We start from the raw sequence: 24,155 nt of genomic DNA, 5'->3' as shown, positions 1-24,155 counted from the left end.
TCATAATTCCCACATCCTGTAAGTGTGGTCTTTAGGAAATTGTCCATTATAACCGAATTTTTAGCTTCCCCTTTTGCATAGAGTTGACAATAAACTGCCTAAAGATACACAGTGGGGTCCAAAAGTCTGCGACTAGTGAAAGCACTTCTCTGTTGTATTTTATTCCCCCTAATTTAATACATTTTATTACAAATTTTGTTAGAATCATAATTTTTTAGCATTTGGTATGTCTCCCCTTTCATCTCTGATATTATCCTGATCATCCACATTATCCAACATGATTTCAGAATTTTCCAAAGACCATCTACAGTTAAAATTTGATTAAATATCTGTATATTTTACATATATATTCGAATCCTTAAACTTGTTTCCAAGTTCATAGAACTAAAAGCTTGCAATGCAAACACACTGTGCATTTGTTCATATTTCAGCACAAACTGATTCATTAACGATTAATGCAAATAATCATCTTTATTCAAGATTGAAATATATCCTGGGTAAAGATTAAAAACTGAACACACTGAATGGAATACAAAAATGAACTTATTACATTACAACATCTAGCAATGTAAAATCACTATTTAAATTAACTGCAACATGAGAGCTCAATGCAAACAATTTAGGTTCCTCAAGCACAATGAACAGAGACAGAAACATTCAAAAGAGACACACGCACACATATTCACTCATGCCATAGAGAAGGTTAGTCTTAGCAAAGGGAGCTGATTTCTCCTTTGCTGCAGCCCCACTTGCAGCAGGCGTTGGACAGTCCCACCACCACATCGCGGCCCTTTCTGTCAACGGTGCGCAACGCTTCAAGCACCTCCTCTGAAATGAGAGCACGTGCAGGCCTGCTGAACACGCCACCTTCCTGTTCACCTTGTGCCAGTGATGGAAGATTTGAGTCAGATGCATGCTGGGAGGATGTTGCTGCACCGGCGTACAGCACAGAGGTATCTGCAGCATTATTGTCATACGTGTTGAATAAGTCCAGTATTTCATCTGAGGAACATAAGAGATGCTGATTAATCTAATAGTTGTAAAACAAAAGATGGAACACTATTATTCATGTATGTACAAGTCAGAAGTTTGAATGCATCTCAATGAATCTCAGTGAGACTTTTTTTGATGGTAAGTTGGTAAGATTTTTTTTAGTATTTTGAAAGAAGTCTCTTATGCTTAAAAATGACAGTGAAAACAGTAATATTGTGAAATATTATTACAATTTCCTACAGTTTTGTATTTGACTATATTTTGAAATGTAATTTATTCTTGTGATGTCAAAGCTGTATTTTCAGCATCCAGTCTTCAGTGTCACATGATCCTTCAGAAATCATTCTGATATGAGGATTTGATGCTCAAGAAACATTTCTTCTTATTATTATTATTATCAATATTGAAAACAGTTGTGTTGCTTAATATTTTTTTCAGGATTCTTTGATGAATATGAAAGTTCAAAAGAACTGCATTTATTTAAAATAGAAATCTTTTGTAACATTATAAATGTCTTTACCGTCAGATTTGGTCAATGTAATGCATCCTTGCGGAATAATAAATTTCTGTCTTTCAAAAAATTGTACTGACCCCAAACTTTTGAATGGTTGAGTACATAATTCCCATACTAATATTTGTATTATTTTCATAATTTTGATTACTCTGCTATTGTAAAACATAGTAAAAACAACGAAAAAGTAGGTATATCAAAATGTTTGACTGGTAGTGTATTTGTAATATTGTTTTAAGACTCCTGTTCTGTTTTTAATACTAACCTGTGTTTGTTAAGGAGCGTTTCCATCGAGAGCCTCCGCAGGTGAAGATGACTGCGCGGATGAACTCCCGGCCACATAATTTCACTCCATATGAGGGGCCGTCCAGTGCCTTTACTCCAGCCAGCAGCAGACACACTGCGAGCGCTGTGGTTTTCCACATCATGCTGAGAGAAGATATTCACTGATGGCAGCGGTTGATGTTCAGAAGCTGGGTTCCTGCTGTGCTCCCTTGGGTTTGGAACCAGATGCTTTTTTGATGATTTTTCCCGAGTATCTGTTCTTGCTTATAAAGAGGCGAGGGGCAACCCCCACCTCCCCCACCACCCCCAGGAGTCAGGTAGGAGTCACAGATAACCCAGTACGATAAAGTCAGAGACCTTTCTGGAAACAAAAGCAAGAACAGGAAGGGTGATTGTGTAATTATAAAGGATGCAAAGGCGTACTGTGATGTGGAACACTCTTCCTCCATTTAAATTAATGAATCATGTTTGCAATACGACTCATGTCAAGTTATTGCTGCGTGCAGTTGTGGGTAAATTACTTGCAAATTGTAGTCCATTACTGATTACAAATTTCATAATGGAAATTTTAGTTAGTAATGTAATCTTTTTGATTATACATATGTGAGCCTGGACCACAAAACCAGTCAGAAGTCACACGGGCATATTTGTAGCAATAGCCAACAATACATTGTATGGGTCAAAATGATCAATTTTTCTTTTATGCCAAAAATCATTAGGATATTAAGTAAAGATCATGTTCCATGAAGATATTTTGTCATTTTCATACCATAAACATATAAAAATGTATTTTTGTGAGTGGATATGCATTGCTAAGGACTTCATTTGAACAACCTTAAAGGCAATTTTCTTAATATTTTGTACCCTCAGATTCCAGATATTCAAATAGTTGTATCTCGGCCAAATATTGCCCTATCCTAACAAACCATACATCAATGGAAAGCTTATTTATTCAGATGGCCAAACATTGACCCTTGTGGCTGGTTTTGTGGTCCAGGGTCACATTTGTCAAAGAATCCTGGGAAAAATGTATTATGGTTCCCACAAAAATAGTAAGCAGCAAAAATATTTTTTTACATTGATGATAATAAGAACCATAATTAATAATTGAGCACCAGTAATAATTATATATACTTATAATATTAATATTATATAATACAGTATATATCATATATTATATATGATATATATAGTATTTTATAATTATATTAATTGATCACCAATAATAATTATGATAATAATTTAGCAGCAAATCATCATATTAGAATGATTTCTGAAGGATCATTACATTTTAACATTACATTTTAAAATATTTTCAAATTGAAAAAAGTTATAAATTAATATTTGTCAATATTACTGTTTTTACTGTATTTTTGATCAAATAAATGCAGCCTTGTTGAGCATAAGTTGACACTTATGACTGGTTTTGTGGACCAGGGTCACATTTTAGGTAATGTAATCTGACTACTATTTGATTACTTTTAGATTACTTTTGACCTAACTTGTGTATCGCATATAGATTGAATAAGATAAAAATACAAAGAAAAAGAAAGTATAGTACATTCTACCACATGAAGTGCTTTAGGAGTTTGTGAGTTGGTGAAAATCTTAAATAAATAAATCATAAAAATGTAAATAATCTTTAAAAAAAACACACAATAAAATCACACTTACTAAGAAAATATATATTTTATTTGTTTACCTGCATGTCAATGTAAAAAGAAATGCAAAATAGGGAAAATGAATAATTTGTGTTTATAATATGTAATCATGCAATCCTTAAAAAAAGTCATTTTAATCTGAATTGAGCATTTTAAAATTAATATAATCTAATTACAAGTATTTAATTTTGTAATCTGATTACATAATCAAGATTACATATAATCAGTTACTACCCAGAACTGTGTGTATGTAACAGTTTTTGTTCTTTAAGACGTCTATATCAGTTTTTCCATTTAATTTATTGCAGGACATTTTTTTTAAAATTTACATTTTTATGCATTTCACAGACAGACACTTTAATCCAAAGTGACGTATATAGCATTCAAGACACACATTTGATCAGTTTGTGCATTGTTGATCAGTTTGTGCACAACTGCACCTGTTTTATCATCCACTAGGTAAAAACTGCAAGTCTGATCACTTACGAAAGTAACAACAAACCTCTCAAACATCTGTCCTGAGTTCACCCGAATGCTTGATTTACCTTCTTTGCACTACTATGCATAATTTATTTTTCCTTTTTTTCAGAAGGTGTGATGACTGTGAGGTTAAAGTTTAAGAGACAAAGAGATGTAGCGAGCATGGCATTTTCAAAGTGTGATAACACAGTCCATTGCACATGGTAATCTTTGTATACACACGGACAAAGGTCGCCAATATCCAAAATGACAACGGAATAATGAATTTTTAATGAATGCGACGATAACAATGACAACAGCGTGACATTTCGAGAGACATTAACCATAATGTTTGACGTTTACATCCTTGCCTGCAAGCATGGCGGCCATGGACTTGGTTTTTGGTTTATACAACTATTTAAATATAGCATGTATTATTTTAATTCTTATATTGTAGAATATTTTGTTATGGTAAATAGAGCATAATATAGTATGTCTCAATTCACAATTATAATCATATGAAAAGCCTTCACATGTGTGTGTTAAGGTTGCAGAATACAGGAGAGTACAAGGCCTTATGCATGTGTTGCTAGGTTTGCTGAGAAATGTGTTTACATGTATGGAAAATTCTATTCCAAGCTGAAGAATGTAAAAGGACCTTTCCAAGAATATATATAGAATGTATGGCAAAGGGCATTTGCCTGGATATATAATGAGACCAGCAGTTGCATAAACTTAGTCACTATATTAAGACTGTGTCTTAAGAACTAGTTTGACCAACTTGCAGTTAACCAAGGGGTAATCAATGTTATTTTTCTAATTCAAATTACACCAATCTACCTTTTTATGTAACGGACTTTAAAAAGTTAGGACCACTCTTCAAGAAAAACATTAGTGTCTTAACTTTTAAGACTAGTCTAAGTGGTTTATGCAACCGGCCCCAGAGCAGAAATCTGGAGCTTTGTTGTACAATAAAGTAATAAAACTTTGAGAAGCGATTTTTTCACATAAAATAGAAACCACAAAAATATCGAAGCATAAAATTTAAAGTACATCATGTTCATGATTGACACTCATTTTAGTTTTTTCCCCCCCAGATCTATTAAATTGTTCACAATATATGCAATTCATACAAAAAATTACTTGAATACACATTGAATGTAATTAAATAATAAGTAAATATATTTAAATAAATAATTAAATTAAAAAGTAAAAATGTATAGGTGATGTATTTTTATTATCACATATTTTAAGGCATGTTTTATTCAGGTCAAATGCAGTAAAAGTGTTTAATTTTTTTTTTTTTTTTTTTTGTTATTGTTATCAAAGTTATATACATTTATTATATATGAGCGTTTGTTAACAGCTCGTATACAACGTAGATTCAGATCAGCTTTCTATCAGTTGCGCTGTAATAGTGAACGTAATCGAATCAACGCGACTGATTCCAGATCAGCTCATAAAAAGCGCGAGGCGCGAATGATTGACACACTTCAGACGAACCAGGTGCTGTATGTCGCGTTGGCTCCCTAATTCCACAAATAAGAAGACGCGGCGTTATAGTTATTGTACTTGGACCAATCAGAGCGAAGAAAGGGGGCGGGAACACAGCGAGTGGGTAGCAACAGTTGCCTGGGTGAGGACGAAGCGCCATAGCCACGGTAGTCGTGGTGACAAGAACCCAGCAACGAGAATCAACAACAACAACAACCCGATTCATTGAAAAAAGCATTAAATCAAAAGTACCGCTGGAAAAGTCGCTCGGAATAAGAGGTGATTCCGTTTTTTATATTTCATATGAAGTCACACTATGTTGAAAACAGAAGCAGGTGCGAGGATGATGATATTCTTAGCGTCTATCGATGTCCAGTAATCATTATTGGTGGCAGGGATTGCTGAGCGATCGAGTCGCGCGCTAGACAGACGCGTCTCACAAACGCTAGACATGACCAACAGCCTCACCAAAAGCTGCTCGTTGTTATGACGATATACTAGATAGGTTGTACAAAATGGCGGGTGTTGTTTGCAATAATACGTGAGTCTCCATACACATTGCTGGATAGCCACCCATCCATAGCATTCGGCTAGCGTTGCTATGGAGCCAGGTGTTATAAACGCTGTTGGCATAGTTACACCGACGAGCACGCTGACAAACCTGCAGTTATTGCTGGATAAACCGGAGACCCTCCTGTTCTTAACCTTACTGACCACTGGATGATTATTGGATATGAAACCATATGTGATAATGTGGCGAAACAACATTCCCTGCGTTGTAAATAATATGCAAAAATGTCTTCATGCAAACCAGGACATTTGGTTGCGCAGATAATGTTGGCACGTAAAGAAAAATGTAATTATTTTCTGCATTATATATGAAATGTTTCTGCAATTACTTCGTGTTTACTTTGTGATTACAGTAAATATGTTTTATTTATTGACACTTCTATTGATTTTAATTATTATAAGGGGTTGCATATGCGTATATTGCAGAAGAACAGACTTGCATGGTCTTATTGATGATATCAATACTTGTTCATTTATGTAAATTACATTTTTATTTTATTACAATACATATTTATTACGTGTCATTATTATAATAGTATATTTTTGTTTATGTAGAGCCTTTCATGAACCAAGTGTGATGCATAACGAAACAAAATACGTTTTTAAGAAGAATAAGAATACATAACATACATAATAATACAAAGGAAACCAGATGTATACAGGCTTGATTTGAGGATTATTGCATAATTGAATGGTGAATTTGAGAAATTAAAGTAACAGTGATGAAGCAGATGACATTTGAAGATATGTGTGACAAATTCTGGAAACTTTAATGTTTTACTAACAATGAGTTTGTAGTTTTAAAGATCTAAGACCAAAGATGGTTATTTTCATTGTAGAAATACACTTTATTTTAAATTATATTTTCATTTTTTAGTTTCCAAGTCCCACTTTGTGTTCTTGACAATGCTGTGTGCCCTCATTCATTTGCAGGCTGTGATCAGGTTACTGGTAATAGGACACCAAAGGCTCTGCCCAACCTTCCCTCCTCTTCTTTTTGCTGGCCCAACAATGGTTGTAGTCTTTAGGGCTTTCCTGTAACCGCGTGGTTGTGCCAAGGCGGTATTTAGTGAAAGTGATTAGTGATAATGATAAAAAGCCAACTAACTTTAATACTGTTGTTATCAACGGCAAGCATTAGCCTTTAACATCAGCGAATAACTCATCCTGCACTATTGGCAGTTTTTACCTTGTGAATGGATGAAATTTTACACAACTACATTTAAATGTAATTTTCTATTATGTTGTGTTTATTACACAGCTCTCTGAAATGCTTGATTCTGATTGGTCATTCACAATGTTCCAAGGTCATTAGAGTGCATTAGTTCCCCCCCCCCCTTTCAGCAGCATTCATTTTTTCAATTGGGATTTTAAAATAGTCTTCATTAAAGAGTCATAAGACATGAACCAAGCCAATCAGCTACAAGATGAATCACAACACTACAAGTTGTGATACAAAATCGGACAAAAAGACAAAAGGTACAAGACTGTGTACTTAGACTACAAAGAACTACAATCCCATAAAGCATTGCGAACAGTTAAAAATGATGGAGAAGTGTATAACTCATTTATGAACATTGAATATGTGTATAAAAACAATACAATAATAATATTTTAAGTTTGGGCGAAGCTAAAGAGCTATTTTGGCATTTGTTGCTTTTTTCGACTCTGATTGGTGTAATGCTGCATTCATGCTATGTCGTAAATACTGTTGTCTCAAGTTGACAACACGTGACTTTTATTCAGAGCTGTTCACGTCCTCAGACTGGGAATCATGCGTTTCTATGGTACCACAATCAAGCCTATTTCTGCAGCAGTCAGGTTGTTTCAGCGGTCACGTGGTACAAGTAGGAGCTCTCAAACAATTCCCATCTTACAAGCTGTAATTACGAGCTCTACGAGGACGTGAACGCTTTTTACAAGTTGAAATCACGTAATTGCGGTAATTATGACATGGTTTCAACGCACCTTAATTTTCTGTACAGCATCATGGTTAATGTAGTTTTTCATGAGGAATTCCGCTCTTAAACGATTATTTTAAAAATAAGCTGAAATAATGCCGGCTAACGGCTTTAGCAGAAGCAAACCATGGGTTAACAACCTCATAGCTCACAGTAGGTCTGTCTTTAAGGGATTATAAATTGTTATTCAAAATCAGTTTCCTTGTGGAGAAAATAAATGGAGTTCATTCTCCATAGGGAAAATGATTTTTAACGTTTTAATTTTTATAACTTGTCAACCATTAAAGACAGAGCTCAGAGGTTGTTAATTGATGGAATATGTTTCTGTTGAAGCCATCAGTTTGCATTATTTCAACTTTTTTAAATAATCGTGGTGAAAAATTACATTACCCATGATGCTGTACAGAAAATTCCACCAATCTGAGAATCGCCATGAGCAAATTGCACCTAAAGAGCCCTTTAGCTCCGCCCCCTCCCATTAAACACATTGAATGACGTGTCGGTCTTCCTATGCTCTCAAAATACTCAAATATTTGTGTGTGTGTGTGTGTATATATATATATATATATATATATATATATATATATATATATATATATATATATATATATATGTTTCTATAGATATAATCAACAATAATCTTGAATGAATAATATTTATGGAGTATATTTCACTATCTTTGATTCTTCCATCTCCAACATAATCTCATTGATTATGTTGTTTGCAATGCTTCATGGGATTGTAGTTCTTTTTAGTTTGTTAAGAACACAGTCTTTTACCTTTCGTCTTTTTTTCAGATTTTCAAATACTTCATGGAAAAAACTTGCGGGCACTAATGCACTCTGTTAATCCCCTGATAATGACCAACTTCAATAGCAATGCTGTATAATGACCACTTATCCGGTTATTTGAGGCTGACATGTATTACATGTCTCTTATTACACATGATGTATATTATCCATTACATATTATCATGTGAGCCTGTAATTCATTTCCCCTTTTATTGCACTCAGTCCAGGGGAACCCAATGGCAACTCCAGCTTATGTGAGAGAGCTGCAGCAGACCTCGCAGCCTCAGGGAGGAGGTGTGACTCCCACATCAGGGCAGGCTGCCACCGTCACGGCAGCTCCCCAACAATTCCTGGCTGAACTTCAGACTACAGGGGCCACACCTTCAGCGGCCCCGTCCACCGGCCAGACCACGCCCCCTCCTTCACAAGCACAGAAGAGCCAGGCAATCGTCCAGGCACCACCTGCACAAGCCCCGCCCACTCAGACTCAATATGTCACAGCTGAGATTCAGAGCTCACCTACTCAGTCCAGCAATGCTCAGAATACACCACAGTACATTGTTGTCACAGTTACAGGTAAGAGTAAATGAACAATCTAAGAATGAATGACATGAGATAAAAAACATATGTGGGAATGTTTTTTTAAAAGATGCTTATAATGGGATATCATTTTGGTAATAGATGTGTTCTTCCATCAGATATGATGTTTATGAAGCTGCTTCTGTTCAGACAATATCTATTTTTTATATTTTTGATTTGGCTAGGCATATTTAGTGAGGAGGCATTTTTTTATCTTTAGATTTGCATATATAAATTTTGTCTATTTAATTACTACACCATATAACCATTATACACAAAGAAATATTTAAGTCAAGTGATTTTTTGCAAAATAATACCAGAGATGTTGGGCCTGTCCAAATACCCACACTTGCGGTTTAGGCCACTTGAGAGAGCGTACACGCAACAGGAAGTAAGTGCGCAAGACTGTTCCAGTTCTTCAAAACTGGTAATGCACACTAAACCCACATTATCTCGAATACTGCCTCAGAGCTTTTCGAAGCTAAGCGTATCGCATCATGTTCAGGAACTCATGTGCCCCCAAAATCGCAAGATGTCGATGAAAACATTCCACTGTAATTAGATATTACATACAATTTGGTAGTAAAAAAAATATAGCTTTGCACATTTTATTGGTGCAAAGAGGACTATTTGTATTTTGTACAACTTTTGCAACTGCTTCACTTAATTAGAAGCAATTGCTAAATTGTGTCATCATAGGGACTACTGAACAGACATTCAGAAGTTTATTTTAAAATGCCAAGTATTGAAAATCATAATAAAGCTCTGTAAACACTTGAATTTTTACAACACTGTAAGTGTTTCCCATTGGGTAATCAAAAGTTGAACTCACATGTGTGGTCTTCACACCCACTTGAACACTTGGCCAATAGACAAGTAGACAAATGGTCAAGTGGAAGGACCGCAAGTGTGGGTATTTGGACAGGCTCGTTGACTGAAGGTTGACAGAATAACATAGACAATTAATGTTGGAGTCTTCTGATTTTGAATCATATTATGATTTTTGGGTCACGGATTGGATCATTTTTCATATCAGCAAGAAAAAAATAAATGATTGGGGGAAGGGGGGGGTCAGTAAAAAATAAGAACAAATACACTAATTACAAGCACAGATACATGCAATATAACAGAGTTACAAATAAAGTAAGGTCTAACTGGTCTAAATGTAAAATAACACTATAGTGTTCACTGTATAAATTAGAAATAGATTAATCTTTGTTAAAGTTGTTTCGCTTTTTGAATCAAATTAAAGGGTTAGTTCACCCAAAAATGAAAATTCTGTCATTAATTACTCACCCTCATGTCGTTCTACAACCGTAAGACCTTCGTTCATCTTCAGAACACAAATTAAGATATTTTTGATGAAATCTGAGAGGTACATGACTCGTCCATAGACAGCAATATAATCAACACTTTCAGAAAGTGTTGATTATACCAGAAAGGTACTAAAGACATGACTACTGTGGTTCAACCTTAACTTTATAAAGTGACGAGAATACTTTTTGTGCACAAAAACATTATCAACAATATCTTCTGTCATTCTCCTATGCTGTTTACTTTCAGCTCTTCCGGGTTCTACATCAGAATGCGCACAAAAAGTATTCTTGTTGCTTCAAAACATTAAGGTTGAACCACTACAGACACATGGACTATTTTAACAATGTCTTTTTTACCTTTCTGGCCCTTGAAATTTGTTATAATGATGCTGCGTATAGGGAGATCAGAAAGCTCTCGGATTTCATAAAAAATATCTTAATTTGTGTTCCAAAGATGAACGAGGGTCTAATGGGTTTTGAAAGACATGAGGGTGAGTGATTAATGATAGAATTTTCATTTTTGGGTGAACTAACCCTTTAATATCATTACTGTAGCTCAAATATAGCATGTCATGAACTTAATAAAATGTGTGCCAAGTTGCTTTGTGTTAAAGCATCTGTCAAATGCATAAATGTATGTTATGTTATTTTAAAATTAATATACTTGTTTATTTTTCTCAATTGTTCCCCTCCTATCCTTAGCAGTTTTCTCTTTTCTTCTTTTCCTGTAGAGGGTTCTCTTCATTCCAGTGACTCTGTGTCAGATTCTAGTCCTCCTGCTGCTGTAGTCCAGACTGGAGTTCCTACACAGGTGGTGCAGCAGGTTCAGACCGCACAACAGGTAACACAAACCTTAAACAGCAGCCCTGTGCATCCACATACACAGTAAAGCCACCCACACCACCACTCACCTAAACAAGCACAACTTTGGAGTGCACTGCAATGGCTTCAAGTGTTAAATCAACAACAGCAACAAAAAATTAATGCAACAGCATCAATTGTTTTGAGTTATGACAACTTTGAGTGAATTTACGTTCCACCAACAAGCTACATTGAGTTAGTGGAACTTAATAATTTGTAACATAAACACAAATTGTTAAGTTGATTACTCAAAAAAATTAAGTCGCTCCAACTACCAGAGTTGCAGCCCTGGGATCAATTAATCTTATCTATTTTAGTTCAAATCAACAGCTATCATAGCACATGCTAACACAACTTATTTAATATACATTAACAAGTAAGATATTATTTGTCACTAGCATTAGTGCAGTCATTGCTTATAGAGTATAATGGTAACCACAAAAACTTCAACATTACAGAAACTCTTTTAAATGTTAAACATAACAGCATTAAACACTAACAGGTCTTTCCTTTCACTAAAAATGCATAAAATAACACTTAATTTCAACATTTATTCTTCTTATCCAGTCCTATGCAAAGCATGCTGGGAACTAGAAATCCACTGCCTAATTTCCGAAGTTATCAAGACAATTTCATTACGTTAATACTACTTAATTTTAAAAAAAATTTACGCAGAAATTTGAGTTTAAATTACAGATTATATTAATTTGATGTAACGATCAACATTATTATGTCAAGAGAACTCAACAAAATAATATTTGCAGCTTAAAAAGTTTAATTAAAACAATAAATTATTTTATTGTTTCAATTTTAACTTGCAACCATGCATTTATTAATGTTGTGGTAACAGGTCCCCTGAATTACTTTTTTAGAGTGAAAAATAATTGAATATATACACTACTGTTCAAAAAGTTAATACTTTTTAATACTTTTATTCGGCAAGGATGCATTCAATTGATCGAAAGTGACTGCTGAGAGCTGCTTCTTTCAGAAACGTTCTAAAAAATTTTAATGACCTCAAACTTTTGAACAGAAGTGTAGATAGATATACAGACTGACAAAAGTGTATAGAAGCCCTTTGGAATTATCTGTCTCCTCAAAATGTGATTATGATGGTCATGATGACAAAAAAATGTCAATGCAGTCCTATTAATGTTTTTTTTTTTTTTCTTTTTTTTCAATATCTATACACAAATAAAACTATTAAAGTGATCAAATTCATGTATTTAAGCATGTGAATGTCTTGAATGGGACATTGAATTAAACATAAATTAAAGTGTTCTAAAGAATGCATTATAATTTAGGTAGTTTTGACCTATATTATAATATACAAAAAATACAGAACTGTGGTTTTCTTTTTACTGAATATGGTCTAATTAAATTAGATTTCATCAGATCAGAAGAAGTGTTGTTGAGGCTTAAAAAGCTGGGAGAAGATTTCTGAACACCTGGGCCTCAATCAGTCCACAGATGGAGAAAAATTCAGCACAGCTTGTTGTTTGAGTCTGTTTGAGTTTTGTAGAACAGCAGTTCTAATAAAAAGGCTGGAGGGATTTCGCTGTTTTCTAAACAACACTAGTGTTCAATGGAGGTCACCACCACAGAGGAAACCACTGCTCTCAAAAAATAAAGTCCATTTTAAAAGTGTACAATAAAAAGACCACTTGGTAGTTTCACAGTACTGCTGGAATCTCCCAATGATTTGGTTAAATATGCACATGGCTAGATAAACTTTAGATAACTCTACAGTGCATTTTTGGCCCTTAGAGCTAATTTGCTGTTTTCACATTTTCACCAGAATATTGTGAGTTCTTTATGCAATATAAGATTTAGATTACGATTTAAATGAATGTTCCTGGTTAATCACCAAATGGGCTTCCACTGCAAAATGCATTACTGTGAATGTATTTTTAATAAACTATTCAAAATGAATATTCTATTTTTTAATTTGTTAAAAAATAGAATAGAACAGTAGTGTGTTAAAGTGTTAAATCACCCAAAAATGAAATTTCTGTCATTAATTACTCACCCTCATGTCGTTCCACACCCGTAAGGCCTTCGTTCATCTTCAGAACACAGATTAAGATATTTTTGATTAAATCAGAGAGGTTTTTTTTATCTTCCATAGAATGAAATGAAATTACCACATTCATGGACCAGAGAGGTAGTAAAGACATCGTTAAAATGTGGTTCAACCTGTTATGAAGTGACAAGAATACTTTTTGTGTGCAAAAACAAAACAAAAATAACGACTTTATTCAACAATTTCGTCTCTACCTCTTCGTCAGTTTCCTACGCAGTGCAGTACTTGCGTGTTTATGTCCAAACGCCGGCTCAGTATTGGCTGACGCTGTTCACTTGAGCACCACAACTAATGCGAAATTGTTGAATAAATTGTTGTCATTTAGTCGTTTTTGCGCAAAAAAAGGGTTCTTGTCGCTTAAGTTTAAACCACTGTAATCACATTGACTATTTTAACGATGTCTTTACTACTTTTCTGGACCTTGAATGTGATAATTTCATTGCTTTCTATTGGAGATAAAGAAAACGGATTTCTCGGATTTCATCAAAAATATGTTAATTTATGTTGTGAATCTGAAGATGAACGAAGGTCTTACGGGTGTGGAACGACATGAGGGTGAGTAATTAATGACAGTGAGTAATTCATTTTTCGGTGAACTAACCCTTTAACAAACTACTGTTCAAAAGTTTATGATTGGTATCAGGGCCGTAGCTTGGGTATAGCTAGGGTTTATTTAGTAATATTGTGTTTGTGTTCCTCTGTATTGCACAACAGTGGTCTTCGACATTATACTGACACTTACCATCGTGGATGAAGCTAAAGTTACATTATAATGCATTACAGTAAATTTACATTTACCGCTGTCAATATAGGAATACCCAATTCACAGTTAGTCATGATTTATTCCATAGAGAGAAGGTTCTTATAAATGGGGTAATGTGAGTAGTATTCAGGTTAACATGTGATCTAAACATCTCTGCCCCAAATAAATCAGCTTTTATTAGGCCACTGATATGACTGAAGTCTGAAGTCAAGTTTTAAACACCGCACTATTCATTTCTTCAGAGGAAAAGCTTTTTAGTGAGAAAAAGCATGTAAACCATGCCTCAGATTAGATATACTGTAATAGACTGTGGTTTGTCATTCTCACATTAGCTTGTTCATCGAGCTAATGTTTTTCATTTCCCCCTGTAATCTATTAACAGAGATCAGTAGTTCAAGCCACATCCCAGACAACAAAAACTGAGCCGAGCCCCCAGCTGAATGTCACCAGCCTACAGTCTGTGCACCTGACACAGGAGGTGAGCTGTCTCTTTCATATAAATGTGTGTTATTATGTCAGTAAAGACTGGCTTTGCTGTCAGGTTTATGCCACTAGCTATGTTTCCATCCAAAGTTGTGAATTTAACTGTAAATAAAGCATCATTACTTCCTGGGAAATTGGCACAGATTGGAAGTTACTGCAATCGGGTTAGCCACTGTGGCTCTTTTATCTTATAAATGACTTGCGTCTCAAAGTGCACAGACAAAATTCCATAAATGCTGTCATGTTACCTTGCGTTCAGAGGCCTGGTGAGAGCAATCGTGTGAGATGCTTCTGAGAGGGAATCGAACCAGATCATTCTGAAGACAGGCTTTGGCTCATGCATTTCAAAATGATCAAACCAATCAAACCTTGATGCTGTGTGATGAAACTGATCCATTGATTAGTCCAGTTATCCAATCACAGCCACTGTTGAGGCAAAGTCAAAACAAAGTCAGTGTTTTGTTGCGCATTCAGGGATTTATTTGGTAAATGTGTTTCCATTGTTTATTTGCATCTTCTTATCATTTAAAATATAAAAATATACACCTCGGTATTTTATGTGCATTTTTAGAATTGCCGTTTTCATCAACTTTCTACAGACACACTGAAAATTGAGGCGCCATTGGCTAGTAAATTTTTTATTTTACTCACCAGACTTTTTACATGGAATGCATGAACAATGCAAATGAAAGAATTCTACATAAATATAAAACAATATTTACATTTCAAACACTATTAAAGTCATGTAAACAGTCTGTAATAAAATAAGGTCAAATAATCAAACAAGCAGTAGCACAAACACAATAGAAAAGATGCCAATGAACAGTGCCTTTGATTTTTTTTTAAGTAAATCTAACAATAATTAGATGTAGATGAGGTACAGAAATTGAAGTAATGAAATGTAAAATAGCACTGCATAATCTTCACTGTATAAATTAAATATAGATGAATCCTTAATAAAGTTACAAAAGTTATTTAGTCAAGAGCACTAAGTGTTTTTTTTTTTTGCAGTGAATCTGTTGTTTGATTAACATTAAAAACACAGACAGCAGCAGGAATATTAGGCTGCTGTCACTTTAAGACAAATGCACTGATCCAATATAGTGTTACACACCTGTTTACTTTCTCAACTGTTTACATTCACTTAAGACCTGGGGCATATTCTTCGTACGTCGCTAACTCACTTAGCTGGATTTGACTGATGGCGATTTGGCATGATCTTGGATTGTTCGGTTCTTCGACGCTCATCCTGGACTTGCTGTCATAGCAACAGGTCCGTAAGCTCAAACCTGCTCGGGAGCAGGCTTATTTCATGTAAACAGGATTAGATTGCATCTTTTTAAGCGGAGGTGATGCTTAAAGTCTGTCCCAGCCACTGCTACTTTCCCACAAGAGTACCCTAATGTAAACCAGGGACAATATGATTTAAATATAAATTTGCAAATAATACTATAATGCCGTGTAGTGTCATAATATAGACACCGACAGTTTTACTCTTTGAGAGATTCATTCGTGAGGAAATAATTACGTAATAATTTTTATTGGAGTCTTACACACATGATGTACAGATGTCTATGCTGTACTTGCATTTGTGAATTTGAACTGCGACAGATATTATGGGAGTGGCTTGATGAAGCGCAGGAGATGCAGATAACTTGATCTTGACCCTTAAGAAACTTTAATTAATGCTGTCAAATATGCTTCAAAGGTAAATTAGTTGCTAATTACAACATTGAAATAAAAAATTGCCTGTACAATTACTAGAAATTGTGAATATAGCCTAAATAATTGGGTAATCATGTAAAAAAAAAAAATAGTGCACATTTCATTTATCTATTATAACATTTATGTTGTTCTTCTGTCATTTATTCGCTTGGCTGTTTCCTTTATAAATGTCTAGAAATTCGTCAAGTTTTTCGTCAGGTGTCTTTTCTCATTCTATGATGTCATTATGTTGCCGTCTTGACTCCAGCCAATCGCTGCATTGCTGATCGTGGTTTCGTGAATCGATACATCTGCCCTTTTCATGGAACACGAGAACACGCAGTAATCTTAGACAACTTAATCCAGATATTTTAATCCAATCTGCAAAATCGTTTGAAGAACCAAATTAGCCAGAGTTCAGTTATCACGATTAGAAGATCTGGCATCTGTCAAATCATCTCAGATGTATTAAGCGAGGTACGAAGAATATGCCCCTGACTAGGTTTACTATAGGATACTCGCTAAGATGGGCATTTTGACATAATTTTGTGTGAAATTGTCTGTTCAAGCGCAAATCATGAAAGAGAGCACAATTCAGTATTCACGTGCTGTCAGACGCGGCTTTCAAAACTTCTCACGCGGTGTGAGCGAGTTATCTTTTGTGTCTTCCTGCTCTCGAATGTTTAAATTGGCAAGGCTTAAAACACGTGCAAATGATAAACTTTCATGACAACACAGGACCGATCGTGTTCTCTCTTTCCCTCAAGTTGAGAGATGACTCAGCCAAGAGATGGTGTCTAAAGCTCAGCAGGCAATGAAATTATATCTGCTCTAAACCTATTTTTTTGCCTCTAACTCAATTGCAGGCGACTGAAATCATACAGTTTACTAGCTAGTGGCTAATAAAAGACGTGAAATTTGGTCGCATATGCGACTGATTTACTCGCATTGTAGAGGGTCATTCATCCAGCTTTTTTATGCTGTATTCCAAAATTCACATAAAAATAAGTGTATGGAAACATGGCTCCAAGTTTAACCTTTGACCAATGTAAAATGAATTTCATGTGCATTTCATCTAAAGTTCATAATCATGCCACCTTGAATGTATCGCATTAAAGAAATAGTTTAACCATAGGTTTAACCATTCCTTTAATGCAAAATTCTCTAAGCAGGCAGTCGTCTAACCCTCTGATGGTTGCTTTCAGAACCCTTTTCTCAGACAGAGAGGAAGTGATGCACAGAGAGAGAGTGAATTGAAGAGACAGAGACAGATAGGAGACTGGATGGAGCATAGGGCAGCAGCAGTAGTACTACTAGAGAAATGCACTAACCCGTTTGGAGAGAGTTTATCTTACGCAGCTGTTAATGGAGGTTTGCTGGATTGCTCATCTTGTTTCCCCCCATCTCTACCTGTCGCTTATTCACCAGTCACCTTCTCCCTACCTGTCATGTCTGTGGGCTGGGAGACAGACAGGGTCTCCTACAACTCTGCTGCTGTGCCAGATGTGCAGTCTTTCCTCTATGAGATGCCCTCTGCTCATAGCGTAGGTGACTTAGGTTAAACCACAGTATGTAGGTGAATCTGTGGTCAGTCATTGAGAGATTGTGTTAGATCAGTTAGTGCAGTGATTTCCAACCAGGGGTCCATGTACTTCACAGGATACATTGACTATTTTACTTTGTTAAAATTATAAAGCATAAATTAAATAATTTTAATTAATTTAACAAAATAAAAAAAAAATATTTACTATATATATTATTGTTCAAATCTTTGGGGTCTGTAAAAACATTTTTAATGTTTTTTTTTTTTTTTAATTTATGTTTTTGAATATTTTTGAAAGTCTCCTTTGCATTTGTTTGCTCAAAAATACAGTAAAAATAGCAATATTGTGAAATATTATTACAATTTAAAATAAGTGTTTTCTTTTTGAATATATTTAAAAATGGAAGCTGACTTTTCAGCATTATTACTCCAGTCTTCACTGTGTCACATGATCCTTCAGAAATGATGATTTGCTGCTCAAGAAACATTTCTTATTATTATCAATGTTGAAAACCGTTCTTCTTCTTAATATTTTTATGCAAACATTGATATTTTGTATGATTCCTAGAAAGTTCAAAAGAACAGCATTTTGTATTTTGTAACATTATAAATGTCTTTACTGTAACTTTTGATCAATTTAATGCATCTTTGTAGTATTCTTTTAATAATAAATAAATAAAAATCTTACTGACCCCAAACGTTTGAACTCTAGTGTAGATTAGGGGTGTAACGGTTCAAATTACTCACGGTTCGAGTTTTTCTCACAGTTTTAGGGTCACAGTTTTGGTATGGTTCGGTACGCACTATGTTTAGGGGAAAAAGGACTACTGTCAAATAAAAATAAAGAAAATAAGAACAAATAATAAAACTACAAGCACAAATAAAATAAACAGTGCTTTTCAGGTTTTTGTTAGGTACTTTTCAGGTACAGAAACTGAATAAAGTAATCAAATTTAAAATAACATTGCATATAATCTTCACTGTTTAGATTAAATAAAGATGAACCTTTATTAAAGTTACAAAAGCTATTCAGTAAAGAGCAGAGAGCGATTTCCTTGTCTTTTGTAGTTTGATTAACATTAAAAACAGACAGCAGGAATATTAGGCCACTGTCACTTTAAGACATAATGCACAGATCCATTAATACTGATACAGAAGCATTGTCTCGACTGTTTATGTTCACTTAAGACATATCCTGCTGTGTTTGCTAGGATATTCACCAAGACGGGCATATTGACATAAGTTTTGTATGATTTTGTCTGTTCAAGCGCAAGAGAATGTGCAAGAGTATTTGTGCGCTGTCTGAGACACGGCTTTCCATGTGCATGCTTCAGATGATTGCACGCACAAATCTTATAGTGTTCACAGGTTCTCTTTTGCGTCTTCTTGAGTGTTTTTTTTTTTTTTTTTTACAGAGAACCGTTACACCCCTAGTGTATAAAATATATTTAAAAGAAATAAAATGTAATCTATTTTTTTAACATATTAATAAAAAAGCTTTTAATTTGCTGCTGAGCATGAGTACTTGAACTTTAGCATTGTTTTTTGAGGGGTACATCAGACTAAAAGGTTGGGAAACACTGATTTAGTAAACTGAATGTGGCTGCAGGCTTTTTTTTTTTTAAATAAACAAGTTTATTGCAGAACTCTGATGGTGTCGATTGTGCCTTCTCAGTTTGTGTATTGGTGTATGTGTGCCACAGGTACAACAGCAGCTCCAACAGGTGCCAGTCCAGCACGTGTATACTAACCAGGTGCAGTATGTGGAAGGAGGAGATGCTAACTACACCACCAGTACCATGTGAGTAGTGATGGAAACCCCCGCTTGCCCCAGTAACTGTGCTGAATCAGCTACAGGGCTTTTCACACTAAACATACTTCCTGAGACAAAGGGTTAGTCATTAATTACTCACCCTCATGTCGTTCCAAACCTGTAAGACCTTTGTTCATCATCGTTCAACACAAATTAAGATATTTTTGATTAAATCTATGAGCTTTCTGACAGCCCTATAGAAAGCAACGTCATAACCACTTTCAAGGCCCTTAAAAGTAGTAAAGACATTGGTGGCTCAACCTTAATATTATGAAGCGACAAGAATACTTTTTGTGCACAAAAACAAAACAAAGTTTATAATGTTACAAAAGAGCAAATAACAGCATTTATTTCAAATAAATGCTGTTCTTATGAACGCACTCTTCATCAAAAATTAAGCACCAAATTAGCATATTAGTATGATTGTGTGACACTAAAGACTAGAGTAATGGCTGCTGAAAATTCAGCTTTGCATCACAAGAATAAAAGGCATTTTAAAATATATTAAAATAAACAAATAATTTGGGATATTTCAGTTTTTCTGCATATGATCAAATAAATGCCTTAGAAAATAAGAAAGCATTAGATTTTTTTTTTTTTTTTTCAAAAACAAACAAAAAATAATCTTACCAACCCCAAACTATTGAATGGTAGAATATGTTTTTTGTTTTTGTAGTATATTTCAGAAGACTTAAGACAATATAAAATATTAAGTAATCAATTTTAATTTTAAATATGTAAAATTATTAATATAGCAGTTACTTTGTGCCTATCATGTGCTGCACTTGCCCAAACAATGTTTTAAATAATTTAAATATGCAAATATTAACAGGTTTTTACCTATGTACAGTTTGAAATCTCAAAATCCGAGTACCCACTATTAATTACTAACCCCGGGTTAAATATAAACAGTTTTAAACATAGAACAAGACCATTTTGTATTATGTCCACAAAGTGTGAAAATGAAAGGTAATAAAAGTTATGTTTGATTAAAATTCTGAATCCTGACCCTTGTCATTTTCTCTCAGTCGTTCCAGCAGTTTCCCCTACACAGAGACCCCTCTGTATACCCAGACCACTGCTGGACAGTACTATGAGACAACCCCCGCCTCCGGTTCTGAGGCCACGTCCCCCGGCACCCCTCTCACCGTCTCTGTGACAACAGGGTCCCCTGGGGTGTCCATGTTTGTGGCGGGGACAGGGCAGATCGTGGCCAATCCCACAACGGTGGCTGGGGGCGGAGTCACAGCTGTAGTGGCAGCCACGGGGACAGCAGCCAACGGTTCTGGAGATTCCGGGAGCGATGCTAACGGTAGCAGCGGGAGCTACGTGATTCAGGGCGGTTATATGCTGGCCGGCAGCGGGACCGGCAACAGTGGAAACGGTCACGGTTATCCGCACCCCACCCGTGCCTCTCCGACCACCGTGAGTATAAACGAAGGCGAGGACAATAGCGTGCCGTCGGCAGACAAAAAGGTATGATGACAGCAGGGGCGGGGCTTAATCGTCACTCATCGCCACTCACAGATTCCCTCCTCTTCCCGCCACCCAAACGAATTTAAGCGCATGGCGATCTCATTGCTCAGTTCCACATGTCAGATAGCACAGTGATCCTTCCAAATCCAAATTCAGTTTTATTTAAATAAAGTCATCAGACTGACTTTTGTTTCCCTTTCAGAAAAAGCATGCTATTAAATGACAACACATGTCCAGTTGACATGTTTCTCATCAGTGCTGCTTGCTAAGGCTTTCACTGTGCTGTCGTGTTCATCACAGAAAACATTCAAATTCAGTCATAACCATATTCATATTATCCATGAGAGACAGATGGCTCTGAGTGGTCCTGTTCAACATGTTCATGTATATACAGCAGCCTTCCAAATTTGCTGCACACTCTATTAGAAAATTCTTTCAGTTAAGGATTGAGGCATTCCATTGATTTAACGTTTCATCGCATACTCGTCTTGTATGCCACGGCACGCAAAAACAGTTGTCGAGAGGCATACAGTGCTGTGAAAAAGTGTTTGCCCCCTGTCTGATTTTCTGTATTTTTGCATATTTGTATCAGATTTACAAATGTATCATTGTTTCCACAAAAATATTAAGCAGCACAACTGTTTTCATCATTGACAATAAGAAGAAAGCATCAAATCATCATAATGATTTCTGAAGGGTCATGTGACACAAGGATCATCAGTTCCGCTTTTGCTTCATCTATCAGCATACTTCTTCAAACTTGAATTATTGCATAAGTGAAACCTTGAACACCACGTAAAGGAAAGACACACCAAAACTTTGTTTCTATTTTGCCCACATACTATATACTATCACAATATATTAAAAAGGGAGATGTCATGAAAATCAGACTCTTTCTTTGTTTAAGTGCTATAATCAGGTCCCTGGTGCATCTACCAACCTAGAAAATTTGAAAAAGGACAACCCAGTAACTTTTTTTTGGCAAGGCTTTCTCTGCAAGCATGTGAAAAAACGAGCAGCTTATTCTCATTATAATATTACCACCCATTAATCTGCACATTTCCACCCATGGCCACATCATTTTGTTTTCGCAAATGAAAACGGTGTAGCAGTTCTAAGACCATGGCAAAAGTTTGAACAAAGCATGCTAACTGTTCTGTTGTTGGCTGCACAGATGAGCACAGAACACTATTTAGAGTCGCGTTAGCTTGGAAAGCCTGCGAGTTGACCCTGGCAAGCTCGATTGCTAAAAAGGGAGCGTTTCGGTCCGAGTGACATTTTGGAAAAATATTAGGTCTTTCACAGCCTGGTGTGTATGGCTTTGTTTGGCAAACAGGTAGGGTACGCTATGTATAGTGGGCGTCCTTATGGGTTTTGCACAAAAGATTAACATGATGGCACATGCTAGTCGATGAGTTGAATCATCTCCACAGCAACTACATAAATTTATCCACTAACCGTTCAGAAACGTCCAGTTGCATTCTAAAAGTTGTAACTTATTCCTGAGTCTCTACATCAGTGTCCGACTCCGGTTTGAAGGTTGAACACCGTTACTGACAATCGTCATTTTGGCTGCGTGAGATTCTCCGGCTTTGTTGTTGTTGAGTATCCAAAGCGCGAGCTGTTAAAGCTCCACCCTCTTCTGGAAAGCGGGCCGGGAGCAGCAGCTCATTTTCAATTAAAGGGACACACTCAAAAATGGCGTGTTTTTGCTCACACTCAAATATAGGGGCAAATTTGACAAGCTATAATAAATGATCTGTGGGGTATTTTGAGCTGAAACTTCACAGACACATTCTGGGGACACCAGAGACTTATATTACATATTGTGAAAAGGGGCATTATAGGTCCCCTGTAAAATGTGCACAAAATCAAAAATTCAGACAAAGACATATTCACAGCACTGTATGTTTTCATGAAGCTGACAGAATAACAATATTTGTAATAGACATGGCTAAATAATGCCATTTGTTGTTTATTTAAAGTCAACATGAAATTAAAATCCACTGCAAACTCACATTCAGGTCCAGAACAACTGTTTCTTATCCAATCAATTCATGAATAATTAAATTCTACGTTGTTTTTGTTTGAATATTTTGTTTCACTTTAAAATGAGCTAAAATGGTTTAGTGAATGCTGCTTTCTGTTGACTTTAAATGATGTAACATAAACTCTGCATGAATGCATTATTACAGTGCATATGCATGAGCAGTGTCTGCATGCAAATGCGTACTCACATATTTGCATTTTAGCTGTTTGCGTGTATCTTAGGACATCCTTTAGCCTGGGCTCTCTGTCTGAGTGTGTGTATGGCTGTGTGTGTGTCTTATCCCGGCAGCTGTCCTCTGGCCCTCAGGTGCAGTGGTTGTTGGATAATTATGAGACAGCAGAAGGGGTGAGTTTGCCCCGCTCCACTCTCTACTGCCACTACCTGCTGCACTGTCAGGAGCAAAAGCTGGAACCTGTCAACGCGGCATCCTTCGGAAAACTCATCCGCTCGGTGTTCATGGGGTTGAGGACCAGACGCCTCGGCACACGGTGAGAGAAAGGTCACATGACATCTGTTTGTTAGAGCCCAATTTGTTTTAGTTTATCAGTTTGTTCAAACTCAAGTGAAATAGACTTTTTCATTATCTATACAGTCAAACCAAAATTTATTCAGACACCTTGAACATTTCATTCATTAATACAGTTTATTCACTATAGTTTAAAAAAAATGGTAATAAAATATCTCAGAGAGAAAAAAAATAATCTTAATAATGTCAGATAACACTTAAGCAAAACATGGTCAGGTCAACGTTTCTGGATA

General features: G+C 35.7%; 2 protein-coding genes across 9 annotated transcripts in view; one reads left to right on the top strand and one right to left on the bottom strand.

Moving 5' to 3' along the window:
• Nucleotides 1-452: 452 nt before the first annotated feature.
• On the bottom strand, nt 453-1,932 carry rln3a (relaxin 3a). The gene is made up of 2 exons (XM_048161562.1): nt 1,770-1,932; nt 453-1,002 (listed from the first exon to the last, which is right to left on the bottom strand). Exons 1-2 carry the CDS (start codon nt 1,930-1,932, stop codon nt 710-712), a joined length of 456 nt encoding a protein of 151 aa, XP_048017519.1. The 3' UTR covers nt 453-709.
• Nucleotides 1,933-5,424: 3,492 nt separating this feature from the next.
• The window catches only part of rfx1a (regulatory factor X, 1a (influences HLA class II expression)), a 31,537-nt gene continuing 12,806 nt past the window's right edge, over nt 5,425-24,155 (top strand). Inside the window, exons 1-8 of one of the 8 annotated variants that reach the window (XM_048158170.1) lie at nt 5,425-5,682; nt 8,948-9,301; nt 11,352-11,461; nt 14,710-14,805; nt 17,720-18,058; nt 19,761-19,858; nt 20,899-21,346; nt 23,685-23,884. In XM_048158170.1, coding sequence (XP_048014127.1) covers nt 8,962-9,301; nt 11,352-11,461; nt 14,710-14,805; nt 17,720-18,058; nt 19,761-19,858; nt 20,899-21,346; nt 23,685-23,884 — 1,631 coding nt within the window. In that variant the 5' untranslated portion in view covers nt 5,425-5,682; nt 8,948-8,961. Of the gene's footprint in view, nt 5,683-8,947; nt 9,302-11,351; nt 11,462-14,709; nt 14,806-17,719; nt 18,059-19,760; nt 19,859-20,898; nt 21,347-23,684; nt 23,885-24,155 lie in introns of those variants that run through there. The other 7 variants (XM_048158229.1, XM_048158312.1, XM_048158382.1 and 4 more) reach the window with 7 other exon arrangements.

Source organism: Megalobrama amblycephala, linkage group LG1 (assembly GCF_018812025.1).
Source record: "Megalobrama amblycephala isolate DHTTF-2021 linkage group LG1, ASM1881202v1, whole genome shotgun sequence".
In the NCBI taxonomy this organism is placed as follows: domain Eukaryota; kingdom Metazoa; phylum Chordata; class Actinopteri; order Cypriniformes; family Xenocyprididae; genus Megalobrama; species Megalobrama amblycephala.
Note: the sequence above shows the minus strand (reverse complement) of the source record. Positions and strands in the feature narration are given on the sequence as shown.